This window comes from Salvelinus alpinus, chromosome 7, assembly GCF_045679555.1.
Source record: "Salvelinus alpinus chromosome 7, SLU_Salpinus.1, whole genome shotgun sequence".
Classification (NCBI taxonomy): domain Eukaryota; kingdom Metazoa; phylum Chordata; class Actinopteri; order Salmoniformes; family Salmonidae; genus Salvelinus; species Salvelinus alpinus.
The window spans coordinates 22,373,286-22,384,853 of NC_092092.1; the positions used below are offsets into that span (position 1 = coordinate 22,373,286).

General features: G+C 41.5%; 3 protein-coding genes across 6 annotated transcripts; 2 read left to right on the plus strand and 1 right to left on the minus strand.

Moving 5' to 3' along the window:
* The first annotated feature begins 565 nt into the window (after positions 1-565).
* LOC139580586 (ovarian cancer G-protein coupled receptor 1) lies at positions 566-3,368 on the plus strand. Of its 3 annotated transcripts, XR_011676069.1 has the most exons (4): positions 566-705; positions 969-1,098; positions 1,201-1,242; positions 1,696-3,368. XR_011676069.1 is itself a non-coding variant. In XM_071409426.1 (3 exons), exon 3 carries the CDS (start codon positions 1,790-1,792, stop codon positions 2,642-2,644), a length of 855 nt encoding a protein of 284 aa, XP_071265527.1. In that variant the 5' UTR covers positions 966-1,098; positions 1,201-1,242; positions 1,696-1,789; the 3' UTR covers positions 2,645-2,776. The 3 variants fall into 3 exon arrangements, 2 of the variants coding, with proteins under 2 accessions (XP_071265527.1, XP_071265528.1); XM_071409426.1 differs by lacking the exon at positions 566-705 and having other exon boundaries at positions 966-1,098; positions 1,696-2,776; XM_071409427.1 differs by lacking the exon at positions 566-705 and having other exon boundaries at positions 966-1,098; positions 1,701-2,776.
* A 72-nt stretch (positions 3,369-3,440) lies between these two features.
* Positions 3,441-4,535, minus strand: lhb (luteinizing hormone subunit beta). Of its 2 annotated transcripts, none has more exons than XM_071409430.1 (3): positions 4,406-4,535; positions 4,083-4,278; positions 3,441-3,878 (listed from the first exon to the last, which is right to left on the minus strand). In XM_071409430.1, exons 2-3 carry the CDS (start codon positions 4,263-4,265, stop codon positions 3,633-3,635), a joined length of 429 nt encoding a protein of 142 aa, XP_071265531.1. In that variant the 5' UTR covers positions 4,266-4,278; positions 4,406-4,535; the 3' UTR covers positions 3,441-3,632. The 2 variants fall into 2 exon arrangements, with proteins under 2 accessions (XP_071265531.1, XP_071265532.1); XM_071409431.1 differs by having other exon boundaries at positions 3,530-3,878; positions 4,083-4,266; positions 4,406-4,519.
* A 515-nt stretch (positions 4,536-5,050) lies between these two features.
* cox20 (cytochrome c oxidase assembly factor COX20) lies at positions 5,051-8,856 on the plus strand. Its single transcript, XM_071409436.1, has 4 exons — positions 5,051-5,254; positions 5,623-5,737; positions 7,741-7,804; positions 8,369-8,856. Exons 1-4 carry the CDS (start codon positions 5,222-5,224, stop codon positions 8,514-8,516), a joined length of 360 nt encoding a protein of 119 aa, XP_071265537.1. The 5' UTR covers positions 5,051-5,221; the 3' UTR covers positions 8,517-8,856.
* Positions 8,857-11,568: the final 2,712 nt, after the last annotated feature.

Sequence of the window (11,568 nt, forward strand, 5' to 3'; positions counted from 1 at the left end):
TTTGCGACTGCACTTGAAGAAATTGTCAAAGTTCTTGAAATTTTCCGTATTGACTGACCTTCACGTCTTAAAGTAATGGTGACTGTCGTTTCTCTGCTTATTTGAGCTGTCCTTGACATCTTGGTATTTTACCAAATAGGGCTATCTTCTGTATCCCACCCCTACCTTGTCACAACACAACTGATTGGCTCAAACGCATTAAGAAGGAAAGAAATTCCACAAATGAACTTTTAATAAGGCACACCTGTCAATTGAGATGGATTCCAGGTGACTACCTCATGAAGCTGGTTGAGAGAATGCCAAGAGTGTGCAAAGTTGTCATCAAGGCAAAGGGTGGCTACTTTGAAGAATCTCAAATATAAAATATTTATTTCATACTTCTTTGTTTTTTGGTTAGTACATGATTCTATATGTGTTCTTTCATAGTTTTGATGTTATCCATATTATTCTACAATGTAGAAAATAGTCAAAATGAATGAGTAGGTGTGTCCAAACTTTTGACTGGTACTGTATGTGAGCCCATAATTTCAACATTAGTGACAAGGAAGTCATTTTTCGGAAGTATTTGCACAATATTTAGTTTGTTGCATTTGTGTGTGGCGGCGGACTGTTCTCACGTTTCATCATTGTCTCAACATACTGGTTTTAAGTCTGATGGACCTAGACATTGTGACTGACCTATAAAAGTATGGTGGAATATCACAAGTAAGTTTGTTTTTTTATTCTCAAGTAGCTGCCTGTACTACAGCACATCAAGTCTGTGAATATAAAACTAACAGCTTCTTCACCCAAAATGGTGTATGCATATTATAAGATGTGTCCATGAAGTGTATTATGTTATACGTCAGATGTAATATTCCTGTTGTCATTCTGAAATACAGTGAAGTAGAAACTTAGTGTGGAGTGGATTAGGTCCGGGATCTTTTAACCACTGTTAATAATGTCATATGATCTCCCTGGCCAATCAGCTATCAAAGACTGACAAATGCTGTAGTACAACAAATTGTGCAATGACTTTTGACATCCTGGAGTGGTGGACTTCCTGTCTCGGTATTTAAGGCTCAGACGTACATGCTGTATTGTCACTGGGTGTGCACCGTGAGTATCTGTGCCGTTAAAAAAAAAAAAAAAAATACTGGATTTTTTTTTGCATGTTTCTAAGTTGCATTTACACTTCCTGATAATTTGTTGATTTGATAGGAGCTACAAGACAAACGCCAATTCATCTAAATTAACCTCCAGGTAAGACCATACTGTAGATTCCACATGGTTGCTAAAGGGCTATTTGAATTTTTCTTGTGCTACACATGTTAAACACTGAAATGCGCAGTGATGACTTAGTTTTTCTTATTTTTTTCTATTATATGATATTCATAAAAAATGTAGTAATGGCTCAATTGATTAGTTAATTGCATAAAAAGAGACGTTTAAGGTATCCTAACATTTACACAATGTAAGAATGTTAATGTCTATAGACATTGCACTTTGACAGGTCATTTTGTATTACATGTTCAGTTTTACAAAGAATATACAGAACGTAGAACTATATTGAGCATAATTCCTGTTTCTTTTGAAGGGAAATGCTTTTAGATTTAGAATAATAATGCATCTCAAAACTAGACCTATTTTAAAGAATCATGACCAGGATCTTAATGTTATAGAGTAAAACACCAGCTATTTCACTTTTTTTCTTAGTGTAGGCACAGCAGGAAAATATTAAGGACCTTGAACTTGGAATCTGAAGAACCCTGCCATTCACTAGTTCCTGCAACAACAAGCACCATCAAGGATGGAAGCAAGCCTCAACAATATTTCGGACGACATCGCATCAAATAGGACCCTCATTGAAACCATTGTACAGTGGACAACATTCTCCATTGGTTTTCCTCTGATCTGTCTGTCCATTTATGCCATGTACTTCCTGATCAGAGCTGATCACATCGCTCCAGTCTATGTTATCAACCTTCTTATTGCAGATCTCATTCAAATTTGCATGAGGCCAATCATACTGTCTGGTACCTGGCAATTTATAGTAGAATTGATTGAATTCTTTGGTATCAGTGCAAGCATTGGTTTCATGGTATGTGTTGCTCTCGAGAGATATCTTATGATTGCATTTCCTCTCTGGTACCGTTTTCGCCGTAACATCAAATTCTCGCTCATAGTGTCCTCTATTATCTGGGTGTTTCCTTTCATCCAAATCTCCATATTTTACATCACACCGACTTTTGAGATTTCACTTATTTTGTTTGCAGTTAACCTCCTCATACCCTTTCCACTGCTTGTATTCTTCCTTGTGGGCACGTTGAAAGCTCTGTCCGTCTCCATCTCTGTGCCAGCTGTCGAACAGAGACGGATTATTGGTACCCTGGCCCTTGTGCTGGGCAATTACACAGTCCTGTTCCTACCCCTCATCATACAATATCTAATATCAGGGGTAACAGGCCAACACAATGTGGTGATTGGGACAATCTTTGAGAGATTCAGCCCCCTTGTGGATCCTCTACTCTATGTGTTCATGAGAAAGGGAGCTAAGTACACTCTGGCCTTCCCCTGCTTCGACAAGTTCATGGGTGACCAGGAGCAGAGTCAGGTCACAAACACTATGACCATGACTGATAGTGGAGTAGAAGGCTCCAGGTAGGACAGATCCAAGATAATGGACTGTATCTGTATGATTCACTATGTATAACTCCTATCAACTCCTTAAAATTATCGGATTGAAACGTCAAAAAAGCGGTGAATTGAGAGCTTTAACAGTGTGCGGCCTTGTTCTTTTCTTTGTTAAAATTATACCTTACGGGCCTCCCGAGTGGCGCAGTGGTCTAAGGCACTGCATCGCAGTGCTTTAGGCGTCACTACAGACCCGGGTTTGACTCCAGGCTGTGTCATAACCGGCCGTGACCGGGAGTCTCCCATGGGGCGGCACACAATTGTCCCAGCATTGTCCGGGTTAGGAGAGGGTTTGGCCAGGGGGGATTTACATGGCTCATCACGCTCTAGTGACTCCTTGTGGCGGCCCGGGCGCCTGCTCGCTGACTTCGGGAGCCAGTGAACGGTGTTTCCTCCGACACATTGGTGCAGCTGGCTTCCGGGTTAAGCTGGTGGGTGTTAAGGAGTGCGGGTTATGTTTCACGAAATTGGGGAGGAAAAAGGAGGTAAAAAAATTAAAATAAACCTACTTTACTTTTATTGTTGTAGTTAAAATGTGAAGATTACATGCCTTGCTTTTTAATATACAATGCATAACATACTGTATTGTACACAGCCCTATTCTGCATTGCACTATCTTTGTTGGGCTTGTATTGCCGCTTTTCAGAAAAATATGGACTTCTTTCCTTCAATAAATTGATCATGTGGATATTTGAGATTGCTCTTTCTCCTCTTTTGTTCCCATTCTCTCCCGGAGTCCCTCTAAAAAGAGGACACTGAAAGTGGTCAGAGTTAGAGCCAGTTTATTCAGATCCCAATATGAGTACAAGTACATTCACATACAACCTACAAGCCCATGTCTGTAGTACCTATGAAATTTTAGTTCAGTTTGAGTTCCCCATACATTGGGCCTACATGTCATAGCATGGGCGTGTGTAATATAACATGTCATTACATAGGCAGGCATGTTGGCTGACATGTCACCACATGTCACCATCCGTTAGTACTCTTTGGGTAATGCAGAAGTCTGGCTGCAGGCTCTCGATGGTACAGTCAGAAGTGTCCATGTTACAGAGGCTGCAGTCACAGCTCAGAGCCACAGGGTAGGTGACATGAGGGTCCACCCAAGGGGGACAGTCAGGTAGGCGGATCGTTTCATAGCGGACGTCCCGGTAGGTGCACACATGCTGGTACACGGTGGAAAATGGGCTCTTGAAAACCGGCTCCTGGTAAATAAATACACAGGAGGAAAGGTAAATGTAGATCAATGTTTTCTTTTGTTTTTACACATTAGGGTTGTTTCTAGTATTTGATACGCAATTATGAAGAACACAGTGACAATTTAAGGAAGTTATGGCCTAGCTAAATAAGATAATACTAACCACTGCATAGTACATTCAGATGATACTAAGCCACTGTATACATTGTACCTTGGTGACGCAGTGGCCACTGCAGATAGGGGTTTGAATGACTAAGCACGTTGGGCAGCCTTCCTTCTCCAGAGACACAGTCTGGTTGATGGGCTGACAGGGCTGCATGAGAGACCCCTCAATGGGTTCCAGGAGAATGCACAGGAACAGGGAGATCAAGGTGCCTACATGAAGACCTAACATCCTGAAAGAGAGCCTAAGTGAAAACAAATGATTTTCTCTGGCATTAGAAATGGTACAGTGTAAAGTGCTTATTATTTGCAAATTGTTGTAATAACTATATATAACAGTAAGAGAAGTCTGATCAATACAGATAGGTTTACCTGAAGGACTCAACGGGTTCAGCAGAAAGTTGTGTCCTGATGGGCAGTGTGTTTGGGCATTTATACAGTGGAGGAGGCTAGTATCCAGGGTTGGATGCTCAGCTCATGATTTCTCCCCCTTCACAACAACCTTGAATAGAATCCCATGTTGGTAACAGAATGGATTACTTTGACACAATGACTTCCTCCTGACCTCTACTTTGCACAGTTTAGACTTCTGCATGTGGACGATGACATTGCATCAAAATAATAATTAATTAGACACCCTAATCCCTCAAGAGTTGATGGCTTTATAGGGTCAGATTGACATAATTGTCATAGATTTGGATCCCCGGAAGGACATGTTTTGATGCTAATGCTGCACATGTTATCAAGGTCCAAGCAAGTACATTTTGTTGAGATAGAATTTCATTGACAGGATTAACGCTATTAATCACACACTTGTTCATTGGTACAACTGGGGTAGTCATTTTAGTTATTCTGTGAATAGCCCACTGTTGGATACTGCTCAAGATTTTGGTAAAACATGCTATAACAGTTTGAAAGAATTATGACATATAAAAAAAACTGTCAATATGTCAAATACATTTTTGAAAGCATAGCTTATTTTTCAATAAATAATTCTGTGTCAGCAATACTTGGAGAAAATCTTCCCGGAACACAAAAGCTTTTGACCACTGTTTCCTTTTATGAACTCGTGGGTTAATTTCTAACGAACCTGCTAGTACGCATGCTCAGTGTATAGTGTGATTACGAAAGTAAGTACAGGCGATGCTGAAGTTAAATTCCCCATAACAGGGTCAATCTAATGCCATAATGGCCGGTGAAGAGGAGAGTGACAAAAATAAGGTAAGTGTCCTAGACAATGCCATTCAGAAAACATTGTCTGTGACAATGCTAATTTAGCTAGCAGCAACTCAGTTGTTGAAGGTCAAGAATATTATTGGTGGTGATGTCGCTACAGCAGTTGTCTAGTTTGCTTAAGTAGGTAGCTAGCTAACGGTAGTGTGCTATAGCTGATTATGTGTTTCTTCATTAAATTTTGAACTAGCTAGTTACCACTCTTTCGTGTCTGCTAGCTAACAGTATGAATGTAATATCATGTGATGCTTGATACAAGATATAAACCGTGATTAATTGTATCTCAGTAATTCTCTGCTTATTCTCTGTGTAGTTTCATCTCCCATAATGTGTTTCATGTACCGTATGCCATTTAGGGTTTCAAGCTGCTGGGTATTCTGGACGTTCAAAACACACCTTGTGCCAGAGAGGCTCTTCTACATGGATCTGGGGGATCCCTGGCTGCTGGCCTTTTGCACTTTTTGGCCACAAGTAAGTTTGCTTTTCCTGCAGATTCACTGGCATACATCAATGATTTGTTTGTGTAATCTCAGAACCCATAACCTAATCTCGTGCCAGATACATGTAACTCTGTCTCGAGCGATTTGTTTGGGTGAAATCTAATCTACTGTCCATTAATATGAGCATAGTAAGAATATTATTTTACTTCTGTCATAGGTTTCTCCATAGATGATATATTATATTGACAAGATAGCCGAGTGACTGCTCTAACAATGGAAGTTGCCTCGTGCATCCACATACAGTACCAGTCAAAAGTTTGTACACACCTACTCATTCAAGGTTTTCATATTTTTTTTAAACTATTTTCTACATTTTAGAATAATAGTAAAGACATCAAAACTATGAAATAACACATATGGAATCATGTAACAACCCAAAAAGTGTTAAAACAATTAAAAAATAATTGTATGTCTGCGTTTCTTCAAAGTAGCCACCCTTTGCCTTGATGACAGCTTTGCACACTCTTGGCATTCTATCAACCTGCTTCATGAGGTAGTCACCTGGAATGCATTTCAATTAACAGGTGTGCCTTGTCAAAAGTTAATTGGTGGAATTTCTTTCCTTTTTAATGTGTTTGAGCCAATCAGTTGTGTTGTGACAATGTAGGGGGGGGTATACAGAAGATAGCCCTATTTGGTAAAAGACCAAGTCCATATTATGGCAAGAACAACTCAAATAAGCAAAGAGAAACGACAGTCCATCATTACTTTAAGACATGAACGTCAGTCAAGAACTGCACTCTTCAAGTGCTGTCGCAAAAAACATCAAGCGCTATGATGAATCTGGCTCTCATGAGGACCGCCACAGGAATGGAAGACCCAGAGTTACTTCTGCTGCAGAGGATAAGTTCATTGGAGTTAACTGCACCTCAGATTGCAGCCCAAATAAATGCTTCACAGAGTTCAAGTGGCAGACACATCTAAACATCAACTGTTCAGAGGAGACTGTGTGAATCAGACCTTCATGGTCAAGTTGCTGCAAAGAAACCACTACTAAAGAACGCCAATAAGAAGACGACTTCCTTGCGCCAAAGAAACACGAGCAATGGACATTAGACTGGTGGAAATCTGTCCTTTGGACTGATGAGTCCAAATTTGAGATTTTTGGTTCCAACCCCTGTGTCTTTGTGAGACGCGGAGTAGGTGAACGGATGATCTCTGCATGTGTAGTTCCCACGATGAAGCATGTAGGTGTGATGGTGTGGGGGTGCTTTGCTGGTGACAGTGTCTGAAATGTATTTAGAATTCAAGGCACACTTAACCAGCATGGCTACCACAGCATTCTGCAGCGATACGCCATTCCATCTGGTTTGCGCTTAGTCCCACTATCATTTGTTTTTCAACAGGACAATGACCCAACACACCTCCAGGCTGTGTAAGGGCTATTTGACCAAGAAGGAGAGTGATTAAGTGCTGCATCAGATGACCTGGCCTCCACAATCACCCGACCTCAACCTAATTGAGATGGGATGAGTTGGACCGCAGATGAAGGAAAAGCAGCCAACCAAATGCTCAACATGTGGAAACTCCTTCAAAACTGTTGGAAAAGCATTCCAGGTGAAGCTGGTTGAGTAAAATGCCAAGAGTGTGCAAAGCTGTCATCGAGCTATTTGAAGAATCTAAAATATATTTTGATATGTTGAACACTTTTTTTTGGTTACTACGTGATTCTATATGTGTTCTTTCATAGTTTTGAAGTCTTCACTATTATTCTACAATGTAGAAAATAGTAAAAATAAAGAAAAAACCTTGAATGAGTAGGTGTGTCAACTTTTGACTGGTATTATGAAACTTATTTTCAATCAAATAAGCCTCATGTAATTCAACACTCTCTCATAGACCTCCAAACAAAAAAGGGCTTGTCTCACGAGGACAGATTTTGGGCAGAGTAAATCCTCTCCTTCACCTCTTCCTCTGTGGCTTCTCACAGTATTTCTCCATTTCTTACACATGCCTTTAATTTGTCATTCACAGGTCGAGTGAAGCGGTCCTTTGACATAGGTTTTGCAGGATTCATGCTTACCACACTGGGATCATGGTAGGTTTTGAAGTCCGTGTTGATGATTTATAAGCTTAGCCTACTTGTTGGCTAGTTGATGTCCATTAAAAGCGAGAATCCTTATTTGCTACATCCATTTTTGGACTTACAAATGAATGATATAGACCCACTGATTCTTGAAATATAAGATTGTTTACAGACATTGGACTAAAACAATGTAAACACACTGTATAGCCTCAAAACATGGTTAAAACTACTTTTGCTGTCCTTGCATCCATTGCGCTGTCTGTGAATTTGAGAGTGGTTACTTTTCTCCAGGCCCATCCCTCAGCTTTTTACCAAAACACAGGCGGGGTGACCACTTTTTATTATTGTCTCATTTTAGAATATTTATTCAGCATATTCATGAGATGTTCTCATCTATTTGTGTAGTACTACAACCCCTATGCAGCCTATACCCCTATGCAGCCTATACCCCTATGCAGCCAATACAGCCTACACCCCTATGAAGCATATACCCCTATACAGCCTAAACCCCTATGCAGGTCCTTATGTATTAACCAGCCCTTTACACTGATGGTCTATTTCTGCTGGCGCTCTCAGGTTCTACTGTAGAATTACCAATGCCCAGCTCCGTATGCAGCAAAGGTTGATCCAGGATGGCATCAAGAACAAGGTCATGTATGAAGGCACAAGTTTGGACACCGTCAGTAAACCAAAAAAGCAGGAGCCTTGCCCTTCATGTCCTTGAAATGATTACATGATCCTGTCATCAAATCATTGATTCTTTCACACACCCTTGACTGCAGTTCACAATGTCCACAGCCTTTAAATGTTCTTCTATTTTTCTGTCTTATTGGATCATGTTGTCAGGCATGATTTGTTATTTCTATGTAAAATATTCTGTAACAAGTGTTTTTGTGCTCAATGGTGGATCTATTCATAATTATTTAAGAGATGATTGGTTGTGCGCTGAATAAATATTGATTGACTTTCTGTACAGTGTTATGCCTTTTGGTAGGCCGTCATTGTAAATTAGAATGTCTTCTTAACTGACTTACCTAGTTAAATAAAAATGAATGTGAACTAAAGAGTACTGCAATAGTCTACTACCGTATCACCAGATGGCCACTAGATGGCAATCTGCATCATATCATACCACGGCACTGTAGTAAATCTTCCACACCTCACTGTCTCTCATCCAGCCTTCCTCTCATTCACTCCAGTACAAATGTGTATGTGTGTGTTCTGGGTCTTTAGGTCTGACACAAAGCCACAGCGGAGAACTAGTCCTCGGTCTCCTGTCCTTCTCTCACTCCTGTTGCCTCTTACGAGACATGCATTTCCTCTGACTGCAAACTGTGTGCATGTCTTAGCCCCTAGTCACGGTGTGACAAAGGCCACCTCCACAAACTCCCAACACACAGGTGCTGCATCAGTGATGACAGTATGGGTGTCTCGATAGCTCACTGGCCCCTCCATCTAGGTCCAACTCATAGCAAAAGTAAAACAATGTAAGTTCATATTATCTGCCTCTACCCTGCATTGGCCCTGTGCTGCCACATAATGGGCCTCTTAGATGGCCTTGATCTTAAAGTGTGCAGCATTGTCGAGGGCCAATATTACATTCAGCTTACTAAGCAACTTGTGGATAGTTTGTCCCAACGGTCGGTAAATGTCAGTCTGCAGCAGCCAGCCAGTGAACTGTTTACAGAAGTATTTATTTGTAAAATAAAGACGCAAAAACAATATTAGATGTCAAAATAGACTTTAATGTGTTTACAATTAATTGTACATGGTACTTGATACGTATTTGGACTATCAAATATCACTTTTCAGTTAATGACAAATATTTAAAGAAATATCTCAAATAGACCACTCATATTTACATTTGGTATTTCATTTTACTTGATCAAGATTATTCTATATATAGCTATACAGCTTACTATGTGCAGTCCAGGAAGGGAGTAATTACATTAGAAATAAGTCTTATGATATATTAATAAAACTATAAATAAGAATAGCAAGATATGTTCTTTCCTTTTTTAAACATGACCAGATGGCACAAGAAATAGCTTTATAGACAGTTCTGCAACTATCAAAAGCTCCTCAGACAGGTGTTAAACAGTATGAAACGCACAGTAACAGTACCATCTTGATCGGCTTATTCTGAGTAATTCTGACCAGTGACCTCCATGCATTGCTTAACACTATATCATGAAAAACTGCACAATATGCTGTACGACACATAGCCTAGGAGAAACCCTGGTCTCATACTGTATGTGCTGTTGCCAACTCTTCGGTCATGCCATACATGTTTAGTATGACAATGAAGGAATACAGAGAGGAGTTAGCAAGAGCACACACAGATTGTTCCACCAGGCTACAAAGGTACATTTTACAATCACAAAGAGAAGCTGCTCTATGGTTTCAGCTCCTGGCAGCAAGAAATTAAGGAATGAAGATCCAGAGATGCATGCTCCTTCGTCCTCTCACAAACAAATATTGTTATTTTGATATTGGCCAGGATTCAATCCGGACTGCGGAAGATCTGCGTTGAATGCGATATCTGTGACCGCGTTAACATTAGCTTAAAATGGTGCATTGCCAGAAAGGAGTTATCCAATTGAATCCTGCCCTTAGTCCGTGGACTGTTCCTTCACTGAGTCTCCATCTGTCCGGGTTTCATCTGTTCTCCCTTGACCAGCAGGTGGATCGACGCCTTTGGCGCTATTGATGCTGGTAGCTCGAGCCGCACCTCTGGAGCTTCTGACGGAGGCAGATCGGTCTATCTTAGGGGGATCCACATCTCTCGAGTTTCTGACAGTGGCAGCTCGATTCAAACCTCTGGAGGTTCTAGTGCCTTCAGCTTGATCAACACCTCTGGAGCTTCGGACACTAGCAGATCGATCCACACCTCTGGAACTTCGGACACTAGCAGATCGATCCACACCTCTGGAGCTTCGGACACTAGCAGATCGATCCACACCTCTGGAACTTCGGACACTAGCAGATCGATCCACACCTCTGGAGCTTCGGATGCTAGCAGCCCGGGCTAACTTAGTGAGGGTCTCCTCATAGGGTGTTGGCAGGTAGACCATGAGGAAGACTCCGTCAGTCATGTCTGTCTCAGAGCTGCAGCTGGGGATCTGGTCTCTGTACAAGGCCAGTGAGGACAGGAAGTCAGTGCTGCTCTCTGGGTCCTGGAGGTCCTGCAGATCTTGGAGCTCCTCCAGGTCCAGGGTGATGACGTTGGTCAGAGCCAATTTGTTGGTAGAGCATCTCCTGTATACCAGGAAGCCAACGAGGCTGATGAAAAGGAGAGAGGTTGTTGCTACGACAACATAAAGGATGAACTCTTTGCTCATGATGTCCTCACTGGGGGTCAACTCATTCCAGTGGTCACCCTGGCGATATCAGAGTAAAAGGTGTGAACAACACTAGTTACGTCTATTTCACATACTGTTAAACATCTCATCCATTTTGTTTAATGTGCATCCTGTTGATCAACTCACCTGAGCATGTTTGTCGAGAGAGGGGAGCGGCGACGGCCCAGACCCAGGGACCCAGTCAAGACTATCTCTGCCCGCTGGTCCAAACTTCATCCAACCGCTATCCAGTAACATCCGCATGATGCTGGGCTGAAAGCCTGGACTTGGAGCGCAGAGTGGAGCGACAATCAGAGCGATTATCACTCTCGTGTCAGGGTGTACAATACTTACAAATGAGGGCATGACAAGCATGGGTCCAGCTAAGAGATCAGTGAGGACGTAACAGTGTCCAATCACAGCCAGGCTTCTCCA